This window comes from Oryzias latipes, chromosome 11 (assembly GCF_053564925.1).
Source record: "Oryzias latipes strain Hd-rR chromosome 11, Olatipes_Hd-rR_3.1".
Classification (NCBI taxonomy): domain Eukaryota; kingdom Metazoa; phylum Chordata; class Actinopteri; order Beloniformes; family Adrianichthyidae; genus Oryzias; species Oryzias latipes.
Window position 1 is genome coordinate 6813692 of NC_136247.1, and position 26678 is coordinate 6840369.

At 40.4% G+C, this 26678-nt stretch overlaps 1 protein-coding gene and 1 long non-coding RNA gene across 6 annotated transcripts in view; both read left to right on the forward strand.

Moving 5' to 3' along the window:
- Window positions 1–10126: 10126 nt before the first annotated feature.
- LOC111948184 (uncharacterized) lies at window positions 10127–22877 on the forward strand. Its single transcript, XR_002874123.2, has 3 exons — window positions 10127–14222; window positions 21733–21834; window positions 21925–22877. It is a non-coding gene; the product is annotated as an uncharacterized LOC111948184 (long non-coding RNA).
- Window positions 22878–24321: 1444 nt separating this feature from the next.
- runx1t1 (RUNX1 partner transcriptional co-repressor 1) overlaps window positions 24322–26678 on the forward strand; it is a 69666-nt gene continuing 67309 nt past the window's right edge. For 2 of the 5 annotated variants that reach the window (XM_023960153.2, XM_023960154.2), the window contains exon 1: window positions 24325–26018. In XM_023960153.2, the coding sequence (XP_023815921.1) occupies window positions 25991–26018 (28 nt within the window). In that variant the 5' untranslated portion in view covers window positions 24325–25990. Of the gene's footprint in view, window positions 26019–26678 lie in introns of all 5 variants that reach the window. The other 3 variants (XM_023960156.2, XM_023960157.2, XM_023960155.2) reach the window with 2 other exon arrangements.

A 26678-nucleotide genomic window follows, 5' to 3' on the forward strand; every position in this document is an offset into this window, starting at 1 on the left:
TTTTTACAGAAGTTTGTGGTCGTGGCGGCGCGTAGAAATTTGACGTTGTTTCGAAAACACGCCATGAAAAGAAAAATGGCCATAACTCAGCCATGCATATTCCAATCTGATCCAAAATTGATATGCATGATTGTAGTCTGACTCTGAACACATCTGCAGTGAAAGAATCCAGAAAAAGTGTAGCGCCACCTGCTGGCAAGATGAAATGACATGTTTTACTTGGAGCATCACTGCTCTGAGTAGGATGAGCCGACACACCTGAAAATGACATCCACCTGTTGAAAAGCCATTGAAGTTTACTCTGACAAAAAACCATAACTTTCAATGCGGGGGTGTGGTCGTGACAGAGCGGCAAAGTTGGGCATCTCGCCATGCACACAAAAGTTGCTCTCACGTGCACATTCCTTGTCCAATCTCACTGAAATTCAATGGATATGATGAAGCTTCTATTCTGAACCCATGGATATGACAATCTTGGACGAGCTCTATAGCGCCACCTAGTTATTGCATTGGGCACATTCTGCCCTGTATTTTCTCTTTGCTTTGTCCGATGTGCATGAAATTAAAACTGGAGATACTCAGAAGGGTCCTCTCTCATAATCTGAAGTTTCATGGGTGTACACCTGACGGTGCCTGCGTAACAGGAAGTGGTCGATTATGTGCACCCAAATAATAGAAATTTATTATAAATCAGCCGTTTGTCTCAGGAAGCTGAGATTTCAGAATTAGATGCCTTTAATAACCTCCAGCTTTGATATGTAACACTATAGGGTCTACGAGAAACTTCATCACTTGATTTTTTTAATGAAATTTTGGACTGAACAAAGATTTTTAGCATAAATTCTGTTTAGGTTATCAGCACCAAGAATTCAACTTTCATAGGCATTTATGTGCTACTGCTTCCTAAAAAAATTCAGAATGATTGAACTTACAGGTGACATCTTAGAGAGCATTACATCCAAAAAGGTCCGAAAACGTCTTTTTAGGCAAAACTGCAAACACCTATTTTTTTGCATAACTTATCTTTCAAATATCAGCACAAAAAAATTAAAAACGGTAGGGATCTGTGTTTGCTGCCTTCCATATTTTTTTCAGACTTAAAAGTGTAACAGATGATTTATAAAAAATCCTTTTCATCCAAAAACCTGTGTTAAATCTGTCTAGACTCCAAACAAACATTTTTTTTATGGTAACTTATGTTTCAACAATCGACACCAATTTTCACAGACCTAAAGCTGAACATGTCCCATAGCTCCCTGAATATTTTCATAGATATAAAATGAACTGGTCATTCTAACATCTGGCATTCTAACATCTAACATCTTACATGTCAAAGCCTCTCTCAGCCTGGCTCTGCTGAAGGAGTCGTGTTACAACCCCGCCCCCTCCTGCTGGGACCCCTGCTATGTAAATTAGCAAGCAGTGAACAGAGAGATGAGGAGTAAGAATGGTCATTACTCAGGCATGCATAATCCAAAGACAGCCAGTTAAACACTGAAAGACATATTTTTTCGGTATGTCTTTCATACATCTTTAGTATTAAAAACTCTCCAAGATGAATGTGCCTGACTCCACCTGCAGGTGGATCACAGACTTCCTGACGGACAGACAGCAGTATGTGAGGCTGGGGAAGCTCGTCTCAGATACTCGGACCACAAGCACCGGATCCCCCCAGGGCTGTGTCCTTTCACCCCTGTTACTCTCCCTGTACACAAACAGCTGCACAGCTGGTCACCTGTCTGTCAAACTCCTGAAGTTTGCTGACGACACCACACTCATCGGCCTCATCTCTGACGGAGATGAGTCGGCCTACAGGAGTGAAATAGCCAGGCTGGTGTCATAGTGCAGCGCTAACAACCTGGAGCTTAATGCTCTGAAGACAGTGGAGATGACAGTGGACTTCAGGAAGGCCCCAGCCCCCCTCCCCCCTGTCATCCTCTGTGACTCCCCGGTGACCTCTGTGGAGTCCTTCTGCTTCCTGGGAACCATCATCAGCCAGGACCTCAAGTGGGAGCAGAACATCAGCTCCATCACTAAGAAGGTCCAGCAGAGGACGTACTTCCTGAGGCAGCTGAAGAAGTTTCACCTCCCTGAAAAGATGCTGGTAGACTTTTACACCGCCATCATCGAATCCACCCTCACGTCCTCCATCACAGTCTGGTTCGCTGCGGCCACGGCCAGAGACAAGGCCAAGCTGCAACGCGTCATCCACTCAGCAGAGAAGGTGATCGGCTGCCACCTCCCGTCTCTCCAGGAGCTGCACATCTCCAGGACCTGGAGGCGGGCAGCCAGGATTGTAGCCAACCCCTCTCATCCAGGACATAATCTCTTTCGGCCCCTCCCTTCTGGCAAGAGGCTCCGGTCCATCAGGACCAGGACCTCGCGCCACAAGAACAGCTTCTTCCCCACTGCAGCCAGCCTGCTGAACAGAACCCCAACTCCCCCAGGTGACCCCCCCTCCCCCCCCGCCCACCAAAGGACTGTCGGTGCCACTTACAGGCCCCACCATCCCAGCCCATCTGTGCTCCCACTTTAATTCACCTTACTCTACTGTATATAGTGTGTTGTTGTTGTTAACTTAATTTTTAACTTATTCTTAATTGCACTATACACCAAGTCAAATTCCTCGTTTTGTAAAGTGCGCTCTATTGAACCTGGCAATAAAACTTTTTCTGATTCCTGATTCTGATTCTGATTCTATTAATCATTGTTTTTTATTCATTCAAAATGCAATTAAATCAATATTTTATCTTTTTTCTTTTCCTTTTTCTTTTTTTTTTATCTCTTATATCCTTTTTTATAATCAATGTTTGAACTTCTTTTCCTTTCTATTGTCATGGTTTCAGTTTGTTGTTTTTTTTTTTCGCTTTAGTTCTTGTTCTGTCTTGTTTGGTTCTGTTTCCTGTTTTATTTTGAAAGGTTTCCTGTCTTGTCATGTTTCTTGAGTTTTACTTCCTTTGGTCCCCATCTGCCCTAATCGTGTTCACCTGTGTCTTGTCTGCCCTGTCTGTATATAAGTCTTGTCTCTGCCTTCCTCCTGTGCTGGTCCATTAACTTCTGCTCATGTTGATCACGTCTTCTTGTCTGGCGTCCATGTCCCTTGCCATGCCACAGTAAGTTTTTGTTTTTAGTTTTGTCATCCTGCTCTGCAGCGCTTTTTGTTAGTTAAATAAACCCACTTGCCCTGAACCCGTTTGCCTCCCGTCTCTGCGCCTGGGTCCTACCTGCTCTCGAGCCTCCCCCCCACACGACATCTATACATCCAATGAAATTAAACTACAAATCAACAAACACAACTGATATCAAATGTCTCTAAAAAATGATGTGTATATTTGCAGAACCTTAAAAACACCAAAAAAATAACAAATGCTTCCCAATTAAAGCACAAAAAATGGAACACAAAATGTAAAACCAAAGTTAGAAATTGCAATTTGAAAAAGATACTTTTTTCAGCAGCTTTTCAAAATCAATCACCAATTCTACACTTCTGTGGATGAAACAAAGAACTCCAGAACAATGAAGCCATTTCTCTAAGTCTCTCTCACCTTCAGTTTTAAACAAGGTCTGTGAAAATCCACCATACATTGGTCACATGAACTCAGAGACCTGCTAAAAGTGCACAATTGTAAAAGCTCTTTTATATAGACAACTGTTTGTTTGCTTAGAGCTCTAAATATAAAAAAAATGCTTTTCTATCACCTAGACACAGATGGAGAACCATATCAACTGGATTAATAACAGGGTGGCATGTTTAGACAACATGAAGCTGTCCATCACATTTTTGACCTAAACATGTAAACACATCCTTGGCTCTGCGGTTAGGAAATGGTATTTGGGAATCTCTTTATACCAGGAGCCAGCCTGGCCATTGGAACATCGCCACAGTGCCCATCCAGACTGGGACAGCAACGGGGTCCACTTCAGAGCCGTGAGCTGCTGTGTTTAACTCCAGCTGTCCCAGCAAGGTAGACAACTGCAGCAACATCCACTGACCAAGCTGACAAGCCCTGGCAGAAAAGATCCCCACAAGAAAAACACTGGCTCAGGCAGGCTGGTCAAAAAAAAATAGTTTTGCCATTGTCTTGCAGCTCGCAGATCAAGTGGTTTAGTTTTCCAGTAATGTCAGTCAAGAATGCAAGTTCAGATTCACAATGTTCATATTCACCATATTCAACAGACATCTCCTCCAATAGCACCTTAAAAATCCTGTGCTGTTTTGCTTTGCAGCTGAGGTTGTTTACGATTTTCAGAATAAGAGTCATTATATGTCCAGAGCCAATCACTTCTGCACATAAGGCCTGCTGGTGAATGACGCAGCAGTAATGCAGACATTTTGGAAAGTCTGGGTCAGCTTTACAGTGAGTGATGAAACCTGTTTGTCTATTGATCATAGCAGGAGTCCCATCTGCAGTCACTGCTACCAGCTTTTCTAATTGTACCTTTTTCTGCACAAAAACTCCTTCACCGTGTTATACATTTCAACTCCTCTTGTAGTTGTCTGTTAGGGCAGATGTGTCAGGAGTTCTTCTCTTGTGGAAACCAAAAGCTATGCTGTACTGTTGCCGCCCACAGACTCATCACACTGGACGTTAACCACCTGCACTTTGCAAGATCCCGGTCCAGCTAATTGGCCAAATTATCAGACATAGCTGACACTCATCTAGACATTGTAGTGGAAATTGAATGAGTTCTATTGTTCTCATCCTTAGGGACAGTGATAGCAATTATCATCATTGCTTGAATTTTTTTCATGCTATATGCAAAAGTCTTTGTCCCTTAAGGCAACAGATTACAGCCCCCCCCCCAGGCTGCTGTCGTATTAACAATAGCTTGGAGCTCCAGAATGGACAAGAAAAAACGACGAGAATGGCTCGAGCGGGGCGGTCGCTCGTGCCAGGCGGTCGCACGTGCTCGGGCCCGCTAAATGCTACTTGTAGCTTTAATCTATTTTAATCTTGCATTCACTTCTAGGTTTATATTGGATTTTAAATGTTACATCTTCTTGTACTAAGACATCAATAAAATCAGAAGGACACTAAGTATTGTGGATGCTCCTCATTTCCAAGTCCTTTAGAGCTCACATTTACGCAAACACAAAGTGAGCCTGCTCCTTTCATCTTCACTCTCCCTCCATTGATTAGTCTGTTACAGTGTAATCTCAGACTCAAACCTTTCTTTAAAAAAAAAGAAATAAAAATGCCATAGGGGCCGGGGTCACGATATTTCCCCTTACTTACTATGCCACATTATCCGCACAAAGCACCTCCGTCGAAATTCTAATTACATTGTTCCGACAGCTCTGACACATCCTTTCATTTGTTGATGCACTCTGTGAGCGAGGAAAGGAAGAGGGGAAAAGTGTCTGCAATGAAGGAACCTTCCATATCATTTCACTTGTCTCTCAAAAGCGATGACTTATAATATAAAGAATGCTTTTCATCGGCGCCGAACTCCGCCGAAGAAATTACCTGCAGAACAACCTGGATGGGCGAATGGATGGGTGGAGCACATGCAGAAAAGTCTAGGTGTATGAATGCAGTTACATTTGAAGCAAGGCAGCTTCTGTGCTCATTTTTTTTGTCACCAGTAGCAATTAATCTTTCCCGTGAGGTGTTTCAAACTGCCATGTTTTCTTAGAGATGTTTTCTGCTTCATTTATCAGCACCAGCTGACAGCAATATAAGGAGTGGGAGAGATATTTTATTCCATGTGCATAATTTGATTCTAATATATATCCACTTTATTTTAAAGTAATAATAAAGCTCCATTGTGGTCAAAAAGAAAATCAGCTGCAACATTACAAAACAATGGAATTCCAGCATCAGCACGATGCTGTTGCTTCACCGCAGTTCTGCCTGTCAGTAAAGGACTGAGTAGGGTTTTGCAATCTGCTTTCTTTTGCATGTGATTTAATAATGATAAACACAGTCAGAGGTCTTGCTACCTTCACATGGCTGTGCAGATTCAATTATCTTGAAGCAGAAGCTTCGCATGCAGCTGCGCACAGCAGCTCCATGAAGAATCACTTCAAAGATCAATACGTGCTGCTTTAGTGATATTGTGGCTTCAAACGTGATAAGCACTTATTGTTTTATGTCAGTTTAAGCATGTTTATGCTTTCTAAAGGGGCTATTTAAAATTCATTTTGGGGTTCCATTTTCTTACCTGTCACTCAACTAAGTGGCTCATAATTCTTCTCCAAAGATTACTGGTTAAGACTTAGTAAGTATCCAAAATGTATTTAACCATGATCTCTTTATCTGTCAATAAAACGTTGTTGTTGTTTTTTAGGAAATGTTGTAAACAGTATTCAAAAAACTGAATCAACTGGGTCCCTTAGCTTACTTTTTGTTTTTTATTCTTTATATCCATGCATGTTTCCCCAGAGCATCAGAGACATTTCTCCAGGTTTTCCAATTGTCCAAAAAGACTGTCCTTAGGTGTGACTTTGAGGGTGAGTGAGTTGTGTGGCCCTGCGATGGACTGGTGACCTGTTTAAGATGTAGCTGCCTTCACCTAACTGGGGGAGGCATAGGCTCCAGCAACCCCATGACCCAATAGGGGTTCAGAAGGTTTTATGGATGGATGGATGGATGGATGTTTTCCCTGTGCAAGAGTGGGGATTCTCCAAGTACTCCAATCTTCACAGTCCAAACATATGCATTGTGAGTTAGTACCTCAAAATTTTCCTTCTTCTTATGTCAGAATGTGTGTGTTGTCCAGTTGTCCAGGATATCCTGTCCAGGATATTCTCCACCTTCGCCCAACTAAGGCTGGGATAGGCTCCAGCAACTCCTTGACCCCAATAGGGGATTAATTGAGTTCAGAAAATAGATGGATGACGTTTTTATATTCTTTTGGCAACCCAAGAAATTAGATTTGACTTTGTAGCTTGAATCTTCTTTTTAATTTAGAAAGGTGCATGGGAAAATTGTAACAAGAAACAATATTTTTTGTTAAAGGAGACTGACATTTGCAAACACAAAAAAACTGGGACATTTTTACAAGTCTGCGTGAGGCTAGGCCATAAAATGTCCCCAAAAATGACCATTCACATCCATCACAGTGGAAGACATATTTGTTTTTTTGCTTGTTTTTTAATGCAAATTAATTTCAATTAAAGTGACCACCTGAAATGTACAATGTTACACCAACAAAGCACAACGATTTCAAACAATTCCTTTTCATTTTCCCTGGATAGTGTTGATTGGTTACAGGTTTAGTTCTGTGCGGCAGGAGGTTTAAATAACTGAAAATGATTCATATCATTTATCCCTTTATGCCTTGATGCATTATATGTAATAGATGTACATTGTGGTTTCCATGGTTAATGTGTGCCTCAGGACTGCTAAAAGCAGCACCAGAGCAATGAAAAGTTGTAATGCAGACATGACATCTGGCACAACGGCTGAAGTGCATTCATAGAAAACCTGGAGGAGTGGAAGTGCAAAGCAGCCTCTCTCTGTTTGAGACTATGCATCTGCAAAAACCAAAGTGTGAAAACAGATTAAGATAAACTTTTCTCTTTAAAAAAATATTAAATCTCCAACTTAACTTTTCTTTTTTTTTTATCTCAACCCATAGATGCTGACAGCTTTTTTCATACTGTTGTTTTGGAAATGTGGGGTTATGGTAATGGTTAGGCCCAAAAACATAAATTCACCATAAAATTAGTGTGTTCAAACCAGAGCTAAGGGGTGCTTTTGTGGGAGGTTGGAAAAAATCATTCCTAAGTCTAAATAATTTTTTAAAGTGTGGTTCAAATTTTTTATAAATACCAAAATACAGTTCTGTTGATTTGAAGATGCTCCTCTTCATTTGGTGGCAGTTGAATGAAGGCGGAGTCTTGAGAGCTGAATCAGAGCCATTATATGATTGATTAAAAAAAAAAGAAACCTGCATTTAAAAATAAAAGCATACAACAGAAAATTCAATTTTTGTTGTGAAACACAAAAAAATAGAAACATCTTGAAACTATCATTATTTTAAAAATGTCTTATCGTTTAATCTTTTACTTTAATTTTTTAATTAAAGTTTTAATTAAAGAAAAAAACTTTAAGTTCCAATCGTTCTCAGGTTTGGATTGACTGGATTCTTCTTTTTCCGCTTCTGATAATTGGTTTTTCCATCTTTAGGTTAATCTTTTTATTCAGACTTTAGGTGGTAGGGGCGTGGCATTCACTGAAAAGGTAACAAGGCAGACATAATAAATAGATTTATGCCGTTTATGTGGACAGCAAATCTTACACCATTGCATGATTATTGATTTTACTTTTATTTAAAACACTTTTTTAGACACGTTGTTGTATTTTATAGTCATACAGTAACTGAGATTACTTAGAGTCCCACTCCGATCATCTTTGGATCTATTTTAATTTTTCTTTAAGTTCTGATTGTGTCATTTTTTGCCAAACTCCAAAAACCTTTTGTTTTTTAGGACATAGTTTCTGCAGAGCAGCATTAGAGATTGACCCCCTATTTCCCATCATCCATCTGTTTACACACTCTCCCGCTAGCTTACAGCCCCTCACACCCCCAAGCTAACATTACCAGTGCAACAAAAATGGGCGAGCAATATCAAAAGGTATCTAGTCCAGCTGGGACGAGGAAAAAAAAAGTGTACATGGATCTAGGCAGGTCTGGCAATTGTAGTTTGTATGTAACAACTACAATCTTTATCAAACAGCATTTTGTCGTCTGTTCCTGATTCACCATGGCTTAAGTGAAGAAATAATCAGACGTGCAATTTTAAGCTTAATTTTCCGTCATGGGAAAGATGCCAGTTTTCATTGGAGTGAGTCTTTGAAGGCATTAAACTGAGGCTCTAAGGCTAATGTCACAGGTATGAAGTATGAAGATGTATATTTATGTAAATATGTTTGTGCATTTTAATCTTGCATTCACTTCTAGGTTTATATTGGATTTTAAATGTTACATCTTCTTGTACTAAGACATCAATAAAATCAGAAGGACACTAAGTATTGTGGATGCTCCTCATTTCCAAGTCCTTTAGAGCTCACATTTACGCAAACACAAAGTGAGCCTGCTCCTTTCATCTTCACTCTCCCTCCATTGATTAGTCTGTTACAGTGTAATCTCAGACTCAAACCTTTCTTTAAAAAAAAAGAAATAAAAATGCCATAGGGGCCGGGGTCACGATATTTCCCCTTACTTACTATGCCACATTATCCGCACAAAGCACCTCCGTCGAAATTCTAATTACATTGTTCCGACAGCTCTGACACATCCTTTCATTTGTTGATGCACTCTGTGAGCGAGGAAAGGAAGAGGGGAAAAGTGTCTGCAATGAAGGAACCTTCCATATCATTTCACTTGTCTCTCAAAAGCGATGACTTATAATATAAAGAATGCTTTTCATCGGCGCCGAACTCCGCCGAAGAAATTACCTGCAGAACAACCTGGATGGGCGAATGGATGGGTGGAGCACATGCAGAAAAGTCTAGGTGTATGAATGCAGTTACATTTGAAGCAAGGCAGCTTCTGTGCTCATTTTTTTTGTCACCAGTAGCAATTAATCTTTCCCGTGAGGTGTTTCAAACTGCCATGTTTTCTTAGAGATGTTTTCTGCTTCATTTATCAGCACCAGCTGACAGCAATATAAGGAGTGGGAGAGATATTTTATTCCATGTGCATAATTTGATTCTAATATATATCCACTTTATTTTAAAGTAATAATAAAGCTCCATTGTGGTCAAAAAGAAAATCAGCTGCAACATTACAAAACAATGGAATTCCAGCATCAGCACGATGCTGTTGCTTCACCGCAGTTCTGCCTGTCAGTAAAGGACTGAGTAGGGTTTTGCAATCTGCTTTCTTTTGCATGTGATTTAATAATGATAAACACAGTCAGAGGTCTTGCTACCTTCACATGGCTGTGCAGATTCAATTATCTTGAAGCAGAAGCTTCGCATGCAGCTGCGCACAGCAGCTCCATGAAGAATCACTTCAAAGATCAATACGTGCTGCTTTAGTGATATTGTGGCTTCAAACGTGATAAGCACTTATTGTTTTATGTCAGTTTAAGCATGTTTATGCTTTCTAAAGGGGCTATTTAAAATTCATTTTGGGGTTCCATTTTCTTACCTGTCACTCAACTAAGTGGCTCATAATTCTTCTCCAAAGATTACTGGTTAAGACTTAGTAAGTATCCAAAATGTATTTAACCATGATCTCTTTATCTGTCAATAAAACGTTGTTGTTGTTTTTTAGGAAATGTTGTAAACAGTATTCAAAAAACTGAATCAACTGGGTCCCTTAGCTTACTTTTTGTTTTTTATTCTTTATATCCATGCATGTTTCCCCAGAGCATCAGAGACATTTCTCCAGGTTTTCCAATTGTCCAAAAAGACTGTCCTTAGGTGTGACTTTGAGGGTGAGTGAGTTGTGTGGCCCTGCGATGGACTGGTGACCTGTTTAAGATGTAGCTGCCTTCACCTAACTGGGGGAGGCATAGGCTCCAGCAACCCCATGACCCAATAGGGGTTCAGAAGGTTTTATGGATGGATGGATGGATGGATGTTTTCCCTGTGCAAGAGTGGGGATTCTCCAAGTACTCCAATCTTCACAGTCCAAACATATGCATTGTGAGTTAGTACCTCAAAATTTTCCTTCTTCTTATGTCAGAATGTGTGTGTTGTCCAGTTGTCCAGGATATCCTGTCCAGGATATTCTCCACCTTCGCCCAACTAAGGCTGGGATAGGCTCCAGCAACTCCTTGACCCCAATAGGGGATTAATTGAGTTCAGAAAATAGATGGATGACGTTTTTATATTCTTTTGGCAACCCAAGAAATTAGATTTGACTTTGTAGCTTGAATCTTCTTTTTAATTTAGAAAGGTGCATGGGAAAATTGTAACAAGAAACAATATTTTTTGTTAAAGGAGACTGACATTTGCAAACACAAAAAAACTGGGACATTTTTACAAGTCTGCGTGAGGCTAGGCCATAAAATGTCCCCAAAAATGACCATTCACATCCATCACAGTGGAAGACATATTTGTTTTTTTGCTTGTTTTTTAATGCAAATTAATTTCAATTAAAGTGACCACCTGAAATGTACAATGTTACACCAACAAAGCACAACGATTTCAAACAATTCCTTTTCATTTTCCCTGGATAGTGTTGATTGGTTACAGGTTTAGTTCTGTGCGGCAGGAGGTTTAAATAACTGAAAATGATTCATATCATTTATCCCTTTATGCCTTGATGCATTATATGTAATAGATGTACATTGTGGTTTCCATGGTTAATGTGTGCCTCAGGACTGCTAAAAGCAGCACCAGAGCAATGAAAAGTTGTAATGCAGACATGACATCTGGCACAACGGCTGAAGTGCATTCATAGAAAACCTGGAGGAGTGGAAGTGCAAAGCAGCCTCTCTCTGTTTGAGACTATGCATCTGCAAAAACCAAAGTGTGAAAACAGATTAAGATAAACTTTTCTCTTTAAAAAAATATTAAATCTCCAACTTAACTTTTCTTTTTTTTTTATCTCAACCCATAGATGCTGACAGCTTTTTTCATACTGTTGTTTTGGAAATGTGGGGTTATGGTAATGGTTAGGCCCAAAAACATAAATTCACCATAAAATTAGTGTGTTCAAACCAGAGCTAAGGGGTGCTTTTGTGGGAGGTTGGAAAAAATCATTCCTAAGTCTAAATAATTTTTTAAAGTGTGGTTCAAATTTTTTATAAATACCAAAATACAGTTCTGTTGATTTGAAGATGCTCCTCTTCATTTGGTGGCAGTTGAATGAAGGCGGAGTCTTGAGAGCTGAATCAGAGCCATTATATGATTGATTAAAAAAAAAAGAAACCTGCATTTAAAAATAAAAGCATACAACAGAAAATTCAATTTTTGTTGTGAAACACAAAAAAATAGAAACATCTTGAAACTATCATTATTTTAAAAATGTCTTATCGTTTAATCTTTTACTTTAATTTTTTAATTAAAGTTTTAATTAAAGAAAAAAACTTTAAGTTCCAATCGTTCTCAGGTTTGGATTGACTGGATTCTTCTTTTTCCGCTTCTGATAATTGGTTTTTCCATCTTTAGGTTAATCTTTTTATTCAGACTTTAGGTGGTAGGGGCGTGGCATTCACTGAAAAGGTAACAAGGCAGACATAATAAATAGATTTATGCCGTTTATGTGGACAGCAAATCTTACACCATTGCATGATTATTGATTTTACTTTTATTTAAAACACTTTTTTAGACACGTTGTTGTATTTTATAGTCATACAGTAACTGAGATTACTTAGAGTCCCACTCCGATCATCTTTGGATCTATTTTAATTTTTCTTTAAGTTCTGATTGTGTCATTTTTTGCCAAACTCCAAAAACCTTTTGTTTTTTAGGACATAGTTTCTGCAGAGCAGCATTAGAGATTGACCCCCTATTTCCCATCATCCATCTGTTTACACACTCTCCCGCTAGCTTACAGCCCCTCACACCCCCAAGCTAACATTACCAGTGCAACAAAAATGGGCGAGCAATATCAAAAGGTATCTAGTCCAGCTGGGACGAGGAAAAAAAAAGTGTACATGGATCTAGGCAGGTCTGGCAATTGTAGTTTGTATGTAACAACTACAATCTTTATCAAACAGCATTTTGTCGTCTGTTCCTGATTCACCATGGCTTAAGTGAAGAAATAATCAGACGTGCAATTTTAAGCTTAATTTTCCGTCATGGGAAAGATGCCAGTTTTCATTGGAGTGAGTCTTTGAAGGCATTAAACTGAGGCTCTAAGGCTAATGTCACAGGTATGAAGTATGAAGATGTATATTTATGTAAATATGTTTGTGCAGTCATACATAAGTAATTATTGGGTGAAGCATGTGTCAGCCGGCTGTCACACAGACGTGTGTGAACAATTGTGGGCATCTTGCTCATTGGATCCCATTAAAAGAAAAAAAGCTTTCTGCACTTCTGTGTGAGCGTGATTCCGAAGGAGGGTTGCTTTCAGCCTTTGACGACCTTTTTGTGTCGCTGCTGAGAGGAGAGTGACCCGGTTGTACTCATTAAAACCAATGGAACGGATCAGTCCCCACTAATTGTTTTCCACAGACAAATGGCTCCTCTGACTCTTGAAGACTGCTGCAGGGCCCCTGCCTGCCTGCCTCAGATGCGTTCAAATCTTTAATGAGAACTGCAGGTGTGTGAGCGTGTGCCTCTGCGAGCCACAGTATGTTGGTGTCGGCATGAAAGTGTGCACGTTTGTTTATAGTGCATTTGTAGTGTCAGTCTCCCTCAGTGTGCGACCAGCATGTGTAGAGTCGGTACTGTGCTACATTGGGCCTAGTAAAGCCATTAAGGCATGTTCCTCATGTCAGTCATCTTCAAACAAAGATACAGCTAATGAGTTAGGTATAACTGCTTAATAACTCATTAATTAGAGTTAAACATGTTTTTATATAGAAGTGGAAATGTTAATTACTATATAAACCCAAAAAATTCAGTAACAGATGTTGATTGATGTCATTGTTCCATTAACTTGTCCAGCATGTCATCCGAAGCTGGATTTAAGAACGCCATCAATTTTCAAACAGTTAGCATTTCTGTGACAGGGACTCTAACAAATCAGAGTCCCTGATTGGTCAAAGTTTAAACTGGATGACATTCAACATGCATTCAGTGGACGCCCGTTTTGTATGTAGCGATAGTAGAAACTTGCCTAGCAACATGTAAATGCAAGAGTTTTGAATGTGAAAGCCAGAAACATTTACAGACATCTACGCAGACCTTTCACTGGAAGTGGGCGCTTGAAAGTGTGTTGTCAAATGTAGCTTCACAGTAGTTGAAATACTGTAAAAAGGGAAGCTAAAGCTCTGGTGTTAAAGGATTAATATTACCAAGTGACAATGTAAAATTGGCAGCTGAAGAAGTTCAAAATCTAACACAAAATGACATCCACCTCCTTTTCTCAAAGGCAGAAATAAAACTTTTCTTTTTAAGTGACTTTCCCTTGCTTTCCCCATGCTTCCTCCAGGTCCATGCTCCACTGCCTGACTGGGAATCCTTATAGAGAGCACCCCATGGCACCTCCACGCTACCTGGCACTAATCCATCAGAGGAGCAGTCAGGCCGTGCAGCGCTCCACCACCCATCTCTGATACCCGCCAGTACCCAGAGCTGCAGCAGAGGCCCCAGCTGGAGAACCGCCAAGGCTCGGTCGTTACTGGATGACGGATAGCTTCATATCAGGTGTGTAATGCGAGAAAGCATTGGTGAGGGCCATCTGGCTGATAATTTGGGGGAAGTTGGAGGTCAGGTCTGCAAGTGAGGTGCAGCAAGGTGGGCGAGGATGATGGATGGGGCTAGGAACATTGCCGCCAATCAAAAGATGTTTTAGCAGCAGCAGCTGGATGCTGTGTGGATTTTTCACAGCAACAAGTGTGCAGACACTGACAGCGGGTGATGTGGTCTTATCTCCATTTTGTTTTTTAGGTTTTCAGGTTGTTTCTTTTTTCACATTTACTCTGTTTTGATTTGCTGTTCTGACGTAAAGATAAAAGCCGAAAAAACATTTTTAGAGAATACACGAGAGACATTGATAAACATCAACTAACTCCTCAACCACAACAACAAACTGGCCTTGTCAAAACTGGCAACTCAGTAAATGTTTGCCTGTAGTTCCTGTTGCGTTGTTCTGGTGTGTCTCACTAATGTGAGCCGGATTTTGTCTGAGATCTTTTGATATTTCACATACAGTTTCTGTTTGTCTCAAACTCTGAGTGGAGTTTTACATAAAGGAAGATCTCTGATTTTTATTTTGGGTAGAAGCATGTAAAAGAAAAAGAAAGTAGCTGCATCCATGTCAGTTCCACACGCAGCCATTAGAAGGCCTTTTAAACCTGCAAGGTTACTTTTTGTTGATTTCAGTGTAAAAGGGTTAAAAAAACACACAGAAAAGAAAGAAACTGGGAAGCTTGAGAAGGGTTATACACACACACACACACACACACACACACACAGACTGGATGAGCTGTGATGGCAGGTAGGCCTTTCATTCTCTCCGTTTTCAATTAAATTTGACACCCCAAAAAATGGTTTTAATCCGTCCTATAGAAACCACTGAATCATGTGATCAAGACACTTTCATGTTTTCATTCAATTCATCTTGAAATCAAACTTATCCCCAGTGCTGGGTCATCTGGTGATGACATCATGATAACACGAGTTCCTCCCTTTTATTCATATTATCTACAAATATTGGCAGAAATAAAAAGTGTGATTAAATAAATTCCCAGTATATTGCTTCTTGGCAGAAAAGCCAAGCTACAAGTTTGCTTTTATAATTGCAGTCATGTTTTTGTGCCAGTATTCATTGTGTGTGGGGTCATGAGGTGTGTGTGTCCATGAAGAGGAACGGGGAGCGTAAAGGAGTTGGTTGTTTTCAATGTACGTTACTAGTTTGTTTATTTTGAGATTATCTCATCCTGAAAAACGCTTTTTTGTAAATAAAGTTTGATTTGATTTGTATAATGGCTAAACCATGCGTTTTAGTGACCAAAGGCAAATCCACTTAAATGAAGATCTGTGATTATTTTTTTCCACAAAGAATAATTTTATTGCCAACAGCTGACTAAATGTTTCACTGTACGTGAATCGAAAACAAAGATCAGTACACAGTGTTTCTACTCCTCAACAACCTCATAGTACACATCCTCAAAAATGTTTATAAAGCTTATTAATGGGTGTTTTTCCATTGTTTAAGTTCCTAACAAACTGTAAGATTTAAAATAATTTTTTAGACGTCCTACAATTTTACATCACTATGAAGTTCCTGGTGACAGATTTTCATTGTATATTTCTGTTAGTTTTTAAAACCCACAGAAACATCATTGGAAAATTAAAAAAAACTGTTTCAAATTATTCAACACAAGCTGGAGTGTTTTGAACGTAAATAAAAAAACATTAGTCGCTGGTGAATGCAAAATATCCTGACACTTATTGTAAAACCAAGGCCTACCCATCTCCTGCAACAGTAAATCATTAAAATATGCTGTTGAGATGCTGAAAAGTCAAGAACACCCTTCTGTTTTCCAGGCCAAAAGAATAGTTTGTCTGCAGTTAATTACTCTCTGACTTGAAAAGGAAAGTCAGCATCTGAATTTTACAATTGCCAACCTTTAATGTTTCACCTGGTGGAAGGCACACAAGGGGATTATGTACTGAGCCAGAGCTGTGAAAATAAGGATTACGTAGTCTTTAGATATGTGGATGCTAACTTTATATTTCAAAATGTTGTTTGTCTGTGGGATAAAATTATATAAGCAAAAATCCCTACACATAAAATCTTAAATATATTAATAGTCTTTCTATGGAGGAAAACCCTCCAGAGATCTATTCGGATGTTCTCATTGAGTGACTGCTCTTCCAGTTTTTAAAGAATAGTCTTGTCTTATCATTTTAATGCATCTACTATAATAAAATAGTTTTCCAGTTTCTGAAGTTAAGTTAAGTATAGGAGCAACGGATGAGGAAATCAACTGAACCCGTCTCTCATCCTGCAGCTCTTTTTTATTGTTATCAAGGGGGGCATGAAGAGAGGAGCTGAGGAAGAAGCAACTGTAAAGAGACAGGAGGTGTGATGACTGAGAAACAGGCCACGAAGTTTGCAGTTTCACATCAAATGCACATGTGAATCTACTACCAAAGGGGAAATCCTCCAGGCTCAAAAAAGCAACGCCAAAACATATGAAAATAGAAAATCAGACCAAATGAGACTTTCCTGTTTTTGTCTTCATAAAATAATGCTTTAATTGATTGCAATCCTGACATTTGAACATGAATTAATTCCAGTGACAAATATCAAGAGACAAAAAGCATAACAAAGAAGAAAATACAGTATAAATGTAAGTAGCTCTGCAAAATAAGCCGCTCTTGATTAAAAGTTGCTCTGAAGAATATAAGGTTCTTTAGTATTAGCCGCTCTGGAGTAAAAGTCGCCCCAATCACTCTGGAGTAAAAGTCGCCCCAATCACTCTGGAGTAAAAGTCGCCCCATTCACTCTGGAGTAAAAGTCGCCCCATTCACTCTGGAGTAAAAGTCGCCCCAATCACTCTGGAGTAAAAGTCGCCCCATTCACTCTGGAGTAAAAGTCGCCCCAATCACTCTGGAGTAAAAGTCGCCCCAATCACTCTGGAGTAAAAGTCACCCCAATCACTCTAGAGTAAAAGTCGCCCCATTCACTCTGGAGTAAAAGTCGCCCCAATCACTCTAGAGTAAAAGTCGCCCCAATCACTCTAGAGTAAAAGTCGCCCCAATCACTCTAGAGTAAAAGTCGCCCCAATCACTCTAGAGTAAAAGTCGCCCTAATCACTCTAGAGTAAAAGTCGCCCCAAACACTCTGGAGTAAAAGTCGCCCCAAACACTCTGGAGTAAAAGTCGCCCCAATCACTCTAGAGTAAAAGTCGCCCCAATCACTCTAGAGTAAAAGTCGCCCCAATCACTCTAGAGTAGAGGTCGCCCCAATCACTCTGGAGTAAAAGTCGCCCTTATCACTCTGGAGTAAAAGTCGTCCTTGAGTAAAAGTTGCCCCAATCACTCTAGAGTAAAAGTCGCCCTAATCACTCTGGAGTAAAAGTTGCCCCAATCACTCTGGAGTAAAAATCGCCCCAATCACTCTGGAGTAAAAGTCGCCCCAATCACTCTGGAGTAAAAGTCGCCCTTATCACTCTGGAGTAAAAGTCGTCCTTGAATAAAAGTTGCCCCAATCACTCTAGAGTAAATGTCGCCCCAATCACTCTGGAGTAAAAGTCGCCCTTGAGTAAAAGTTGCTCTTCTTCTGCGTTGCTGTCAGTAGCACACACTGATAAACACATACAGTGCCCTCTAGCGGCAGTTAGTGTGAAAATAATAAATATAATGGCCTACAATTATGTTTTAAAAATTATGTATTGAGTATAAGACGCAGCTCTATCCAAACTATACAAAAAAACAGAAAATAAATAAGTAAGATACAATCAGTGTCTTAATAAATTGCTAATCTTAAGGGAGTAGGATATGCTGTATACGTTTTCTAGCCCTCTGCCTGCTTATGTATTTTTTGCTGTCGGATGATTTGAAAAGCACTCCTGCAGAAGTGGGAGACATTCATTTTCCTTCACATGGAATATGTTTTGGTTGTCAGTTTTCGCCCACTTACTTTTCCTCTGCTACAAGCCAGAAGGTTGGTTGAATTTCATAATCCCCTCGTGAATAAGATCCCTCTCTAGACAGTTTACGTGTATGAGATGCTGCACTGCAGCTGCTTTCTCATTATGCATCTCGCTCTTGTTTTTCCTCTCCTTCACCGCTTCCTTCCTACTGAGGAGCTTTCAATGGACTTCATGTAAGAGAGCAAGCCTTTGACGTGTAATGTAAAAGTAATAGATTTACAGGATATTTCACATTATTTTCGTTTCGCATTAACACCACCTAATAGTTTCAGAAGTTAATTTTAAAGCAGTTAACAAAATCCTTGACAGTAACCAATAACCCTGGCAAGGCTTTCAATAAAAGAGCTTTTTTTCCCTCCTTTAACAGACATGCACTCCCCATCCCCATCAACACTTCTTTCTTTTCTCCTTGTCGCAGATTCATGAAATATTTACTCTGACTGAATGACTTTGAGACATCTTCACAAGTTTGTTACCTTGGACAGGACTCTGTGAAAAAATTTACTGACTGCAGCAGCTCAATTTTTCAGTTTATTGAGTTTCTGTCAAATTTTCCTGTGCAGTGGAATTTGGGCTTAAAACAAGTTATTATTTTTTAAATTACTTTCTGGTCTATTCTGATTTTTTTTTTTTGCTCCATACTACGATAAGTTACATGATTATTTTTCTATACTATAATAAGCAATACTCAGTAAAATATTCAGTACATATAAAACTTTAAAACCGTCACAACAGTCCTTACAGGTGGATACAAGCTGTCGGCGGGTGAAAAATTGGCAAACCTGTACGCAGGTGGCCTATATGGATAATCAAGGTTGTGGACCTCCATGTTCCGGTGAGCCTGTGGAGCAAAGATTTTCGTGCATATTTTTTATGGACGTACTGCAAGTGACCGGTCATAGCAAACACTTATACAACAAGCAAGGGATGCAGGTATGTTGTACGGATTTAATAAAGGAGTCTGTTAGTGCTGTTCATGTGATAGGTTTGTGCTCCTTGAGTGCACTTACTGTTAGGAATTAGAAATTTAGACGGTCAAAGTGTAGTTTGTGTGGTCATCCTATGGGTACGTACGTATCACCTGCACACCGCATGCATGCACACTTGTGCTCTGTCAGTAAGGGGCCAGCATGTGCACCTTACTGACAACTGGAGTTTGGTTTGAGGGCACCGCACAACAGCAGTACATCATAAGTAACTTATGTTTGCCTGAAGAAACGTTCACACCGGCCACAGCAACTTGCATTCAAGGGTCCACTTTTAATGAAAAATATATGCAAAAGCTCATAAACCGGCGTATCGGGTTTTGGCATTCAAAACCCTGCATTTAAGCATTGCTACGCAAGTTTTTAAGTCCGTTGTCAGGCTCTACATACAAAATGGGCTTTCACTGAATGCATGCTTAAGGTTAAACCAGCTGAGCTTTCGACTGCTTGACTGTCTATTCAGTGCCTTGCCCAAGGACAAGCAAGATGCCCCCCAGGTGCACAGGGCAGGATCCAAACCTGCGATCTTCCGACCAGGGGTCCACTTCTGCACCATCGCCACCCAATTACAGCTGCGTTATAAAGCTGTTTACACATTGGTGTTTTATTCATAACTATTACAACATTGCATAAATGCTAAATTTAAAGGGCCTATACCGTGTAAAATCCTTTTTTAAAGCTTTCAAGTGTATTGTAATGGAAATTCCTCACTAAAAGAAACCCCAAAGCAGTATTTTGATCCATTTATACATTTCTGAGAATTCTTCTAAAAACCTGCGCTCTGAGCACCAGCCCCTCCCAATCCACAAAAACGAGTGGGTCCTCACATTATGGTGTAGACCGGTGAGAACAGCCCCCCTCCAGGAAGAGTCAATGCTGCCAGCACCACCCCCAGGCTCACACAAACACCTATTTTCACCATGGGGCTAGCGGTGAACGGTAATAACACGTTCCTTTTATATGCACGTTTATCTTTGCAATAGTTTGGATGTTGTTTGTTGTCGTGAGAGGAACGCAGACATGCCGCTAAGGCTACTCTAGGCTGACGACACGATGGGAAGCAACCACAAGGCGCCAAAGCCTCAGAGATTGAATTAACAGCGAAAAAACTCATGTTTTATTTAGAAATTGTTCTTTAGTGTGTCAAATTTATTATCATAAATATGGATATCGTTTACTATGAAAGGCTTAGGAAAAGCATGATATAGGCCATTTAAGGACACCGTGATGCAATAAATTGTAGTATATCATGGTTAAGTATCCGAATCTTGTGAATACGTTGAGAAACACTTTTTTCCAAACGATAAATGTGTGTTAGCATCAATATTGATAAAAATTTCCAATTTAATAAACTTATAGATCCCTCTTTTTCCATCTGTGTTCCACGTTCTTGATTTTTATCTTTTGCCATGATTTTGAGCCTGAAGGCCCGTACACACCGGGACGAATTTCGCCGGCGATTTTCGCCGACATTTAACGCCTCGTGACTAAACAAAGGGCACCAATAAGAGTGTGCACACCGACACGAAAAAACGCCACGCGTCAAAGCGTGGCGTCAAAGCGTCAAAAAAAAAAAAACGCCTCCGGTTCGTTTTGGTTTTTTTTGACGCCTCGCGTCGAAATCTATTCGACCAATGAGAATGGCGCTTTTGCACACGTGTCTGGAGCTTCTGAAGTTACAGTAAAACACCACTTGGGGGCGCTCAAACACAAAACTGCCTTGCTGAGCACACATACCAGCGAAGAAGATAGACGCCGAGTTGCATCTACACAGTCGCGAAGAAATAATGACGGACATTCTAAAATATCCCCGAACCAAGCACCAGTTGGAGCTACTGGTGCTTGAAATATTCATGTTTTCTTTGTATGATTCTGACAAGCGCGTAAATACTTGCTCTCTTCTTCTGAGTGAAAAGCGACTTTAAGAAGCGTAAAGTTGCGCAGCGCCACCTTGTGTACAGGAGTATTTCTGTTTACATTAAGCGCCATCTATTGTCAGGGAATGAAATTGCATGTTCGCTCGGCTCATCGTCAGCGAAAATCGCCTGGGTGTGAACACAAAAAACGTGGCGAAAAACGCTGGCGAATAACGCCTGGCGAATATTCGTCCCGGTGTTTACGGGCCTTAAGGTTGTCACCAGAGAACTTCTCTTTGGAATTGTATTGAATTATGCCATTATAAATCCAATTCAATTGTTATTGTGACACCGAACCCACTCTTGACCATGAATCATTGTAATCCACAGAAATCTAAAGAGTGAAGCTGCTATATTTGAACTTTTTCTGTTGTTGTTTTCCAAACCTCATGTTTGCATCACTTCTGATGTTGCACGTCGGCTGCTTGGCCTCAAGCAAACCAAACCAAATGACACATAATTTAATGAGTCCCATTTACTGTCTCAACTAATGCTTGTTTATTTTCGTAAAAACACACCTTGTGTGTGTTTGTGTGTGTGAGGGAACGCGTGTGACTGTTACAGGTGGCCGCCCAGTAGGTGGGAAAATGCAGGAAGTCTGCTTGTCTGTGTCCACATGTATCAGACGCAGCATGTTTTTCCCTTTCAGAGGCGAGGTATCCTGTACGAGTGTGTGTACTCCTGTGTGTGATTGTCGCCGATCGCACTGGGCGACTGACTTCCAGGAACCCCTGCAGCAAAAACAGGCACTGTGTGTTTCCTGCTCTCACACACCGTTATCACAGGACGCACGCACACACGCATGCACGGATCATTGCCCTATTCTCTTTTCCCCTTGCAGGTTTCCTCAACGCCTATCCTTGTGCCTCCGGCTGTCAAGATGTTTCGCAGTGATTGTCATGAGAGAACTTGTTCTCCGGGACCGCAGCGGAGGACACAAATAGGCGAGGAGTGACGGCATCCTCGCAGTGCTGCTGCTTTTTTTTTTTTCTTTTTTCTTCTGACCACATTTGGCTGCTCACTCTGATTCGGTACATTACCTTTGCATCTGCTCCAACCTTTCAAGTGTCTTATTCAGATGCCACATCTTGCCCCCACTCACCTCATTTTCTTTCCCATTCCTTTTAATGCTCCATTTTTTTCTTCTTTTTTCCCATTTCTCACCATCTATTAGGATATCTATTTCCACGCCCTGTTCACCCGTCTTGTGACCCACTGTCTTTGTCAGACGGTTGTCGGATGGAGACAGACATAAAAATATGGAAAAGACAGTATATGTATATACTGTATTGCCTCGGAGGATACTTTGTAGCCCACCCGATAACAAAGGAGAGGTGGGAAGAGCAATACGGGAAAGACAGAAACACAATGGCAATGTTGCAAACAATTGCCATTAATGGCATCATCTATTTCCCGCAGAGGCTGCGCTGAGGGAACAATGAGGCTGCTGTCGCTGGAGGACGAGAAAGTCACAGAATTTTATCAGAAAAAAAGAGAGTTGGGATTATGCCTCATGAACCAGATGAATTCAAACGGATTCAAATTGACGTTCGTTGCTTTTATTTTGCATAAAACTGCATTTAAAGCCATGAAATCTGAAAAGTAGCCATAAAGACCCTCAGAATGATCACTTCAGTCGACAGCAAAGCAGGAAAGATCAAGAAACAGAACATAGAAATGAATGCTAAATAATGTTTTATGGGATGTTATGAACAGGCAATGAGACATGACTTTTTCAACCGTGTAGTTCAAGTGGTTATCAGAGTTGTAAATGTGGCTCCTGTTCTGTGCTTTCTCTGGCTCTGCAGGCGAGATGGTTTCCAGATGGTGAAGGGAAAGTGCCGGCCTGACGTTGCTGCAGGCCAGTTCGGTGTGTGCCTTTCTCCGCTGAAGGAACAGTGGGGATTGGGAGTGTGGAAGTGGATTTGTACTGGGGGCAGACATGCATTTGGTTATTTCCCACCACCTGTGGCACATGCCCACTAAAGCTGTCTTCCACGGCCTTATAAGGCTATAGTCACATCTGGGTTGACTACTTCTTTAGAGATTAGGTTAAGCTACCAATGAATTTTACAATGAAAGTAGTAAAGATGGTGCTGTCATGTCAGATGGAAAATATTTACAGTAAAACATTTGTACTCATTCATGCTATCCTGTTGAATCTCTAAGAGTTTACTATAGAGCCAATAGTTTTTGTCACACTCATGAAGGGACAATTTCAAAATTATCCACCAACATTCCCGGTTGATGTTTCTGTAAACCACTGATTGTATAAGAGGTCTGGACTGAGTTAGTGTGATGTTATCCATAGAAAAAAGGTTCAATTCAGTCGTCATTTCTTTTGTGATACGGACGTCGCCATGTTGAAACCAGCAATCATCACCAAGCACTGATTGGTTTGAGTCATTGTTTCAATAGGCAACCACTCTCGCCAATCAGGATTGAGCTTGTTGGAAGTCCACACCACTTGAAAACAGGCGACACGAAATCTGTAAAACAATTTGAATGTTCAATTTGAGACCAAATGCTATTATTGAGGCATCTGATTGGTCACTTTAGACCTTCAATAACTTGCACTACAGCAAGAATAAGTTTTAAAAAAAAAAATTAAAAAGATAGCAGAGCAAGAATGGTTATTATGACAAACAGAATGTAATAATAGTTTTTTTCTCTGAAGTCTATAAGAATTTTGGCTTCTTGGAGCCAGCAGGTACTTCCAGTTTGGAACACCAGGGGAGGGGGTCACTCAGTTCAGTTCTCATATAAAGTCAATAGTGGGAACCGGCTGGTTCATTCACTAAGAGTTTCCTAAAAATTAATTTAAGCGATTAAGTCTGACTAACATTTGGGTCTCCATATTTTAGGCAATTTATTTGGTTACAGAAGTTGCAATTTGTAAATAAAATTACTTTAAAAGTTTGCAGTTCAGTGAGTTGTTTTCAATCTAACATGCTAAATTTCTGTGCACATACTGTATAACATCCTGACATAAAAATCAAAATGAAAACTATGCATTCAAATTAATGGTGCAAATAGAGATTTACTTTGCTAAGAACTCCCGACTTTGGTGAAGTTACTGTCTAAACTACGTATTTATCGTCTTTATTAACCCTTGTGCTATCTTAGATGACCCCACCCTTACATTGACGTCTTCTCCCTACCATGACAAAGGTGGATAAAGGTGGAAAGATTTCATGTAATCCATGGACACCAGTGAAGATCACAAATCATTAAAGAAAAAAGGTTCAGCGCACTGTAGTGGGTCTAGATGACCCTACTCCCAACGTTACAGTGCCTAAGATAGCACAAGGGTTACAGGCTCCCGGCTTCCAAATGAATTGCCTTCAGATTAAAAAAAAAAACTATACCTCACATGTTCAGTCCTTTATTACTTTCTAGGAAGGATTAAGTGCTTAACTTTCTTGAGAGTCCCCGGGCTAAAACTGCTATGCTGAATGCCTAAGTGGCTCAACCACCCTTGTGGATTTTCTTGTGGATTTGTAGGACATAAACATTGTCAGAAAAATCACAATGGTAACAATCAGGTTTTGCTCTAAGACTTTATTGATCCATTTTAAAATCAGTCCCAGTAGTCTTTTAATTAGGGTTATTATGTTTTTACGCAAAACAAAAAAAAAAAAAACTGTAGTTTTTCTAAGACATAGTTTCTGCAGAGCTGCAGTAGTTCATTAGAAATTTACCTCTGACTTGTGGACAGAACTATTGGCGGAGAGGAAGCTCACCCCCACCTCCCATCACCAATCTGTTTTCACTCTATCTTACAGCCACAATCCCATCCTAACATTTGCGGTGCAACAAAAGTGTCGAGGTACATCTGAGAAATCCAGATGTACAGTTTTGAGCCAGATGCAGGAAGCTGGTGGCCCGTAAGCATATTTTGGATAATGATGCATAATGATGCTCTTTTTCAAACTGCATTTTTTTCATCTGCTCCCGATTCACAATCACTTGAATGAATAAATACTCAGAAATGCAATTTTAATCTTAATTTTCTGTATGCATGTCATCCATGATGGGAAGAATGCTACAAGAACATGTTAAAAAGACTTATTTTCATATTTGGGTCTTTACACAGAGTAATGAAGCAAATTGACAGTAATTACCAAACTTATATGCAGATAATCTTGAGCCTTGAATCACTTTTCAGACATGGACACTTCATAAAACAGCTTTAAAAAGGAGCAGACTATTCCCCCATGATGACTGCAGTAACTAGCAGTGGTTTAGGTGGATGTGAAGGAGCTTGGACTTGTCAAAATCCCCTCCAACCTGCCTCTGGTTGACTCAGATGATCTGAAAAGGAACGCACAGATATCTGCTGTGCTGTCCAGTCACCCTCCTCCTTCTCCTCTTCCTCCTCAGCAGCTCCTCAGTCCCGCCCATCGCCACCTGGCTCTGCTGCGCACCGCCGACTGGAGGCAGAGCGTCGTTACTCCTCTTCCCCGCGTCAACAGAGAAGCAGCATTAGGAGCAGAAGACGGAGTCAGTGCGTATGAATCTTTTCCTCCTCTTATTCTAAAACCAAACCATCTGTGTGAAGAAAAAGGGGATTTTTTGGTGGAAGAAAGAGAGACTAGTGGGTTAGGAGACATCGGAGACGGGGTCTTCTGCGCATCAGCCGCAGCATCTCTCCCTCCCTCCTCCTGCGCCTTAAAAAAAATCAAGACTTCCACAAGTGACGATTTTTTAGGTGTCCCTCTTTTCCTTTCCTTTTTTTCTCTTTCTCTGGAGTTTGAACCTAATTTCTGAGCTTCTGGAAGTGTATTGTCGCCTCAGCGCGCACAGCGGGCCGGACTCTAGTTTTCTTCCCGGCGCACAGGCGGATCATCGAGGGGAGCGCGCGCGGAGTCTGGAAATTATTTATCCCTCTCACATCAGCAAACCGCATGGTGGGAATTTCTGCCTCCTTTCAGTGTAAGTGCACTCTGTCCATGCTGATATTCGGGCTTTGTGTGTCACTGGACTGTAAAGGCAAATGTTCCACAGAAAAGAAAAAGGGAGAAGAAGCATAACAAGTCTGCTGCTTTATTTTGATGCAAAGTAATATGAATTTGTTGTAAATCGGTGCATTTTGGAGCAAAGTGTGATATTCAATTAGTTCTGCTATAGAAACTATTGATAACATGACTTTTTTATGATTTGAAATGAAAGTCTCTGGTTTTCATTTCAGAATCATCCTTTTAATATCACCATTAGGGGTGAAGACGTCCTCTTATAAAAAAAAATACTGTCAGTCAATAAAAATATATATATTCTTTTTTTTTTTTTAAAAAAAGCTCTAAAGCGCGTGAGCTCAGAACAACAAGCATCTTTTTATCACCCGCAGTAAAATTTGCAGCTGTGCGCGTCTACATCCGCAGGACGCGCGCCTCCTTTCAGGCAACAGGCAACTTCAAAATCCCAAACTTCGAAGTGTATTAGTTTCTAAGACACACGAGTCTGTAATGAACTCTGGATTGGAGGGACTCTGTGTTTCCTCTTTGCTCCTCCAATGAATTTGGAGTTTTGTCATCTCCAGAACACAATCAGAAAATGTGTGTATTTCATTGTCTAATCCTTTTTTTTTTATTCAAT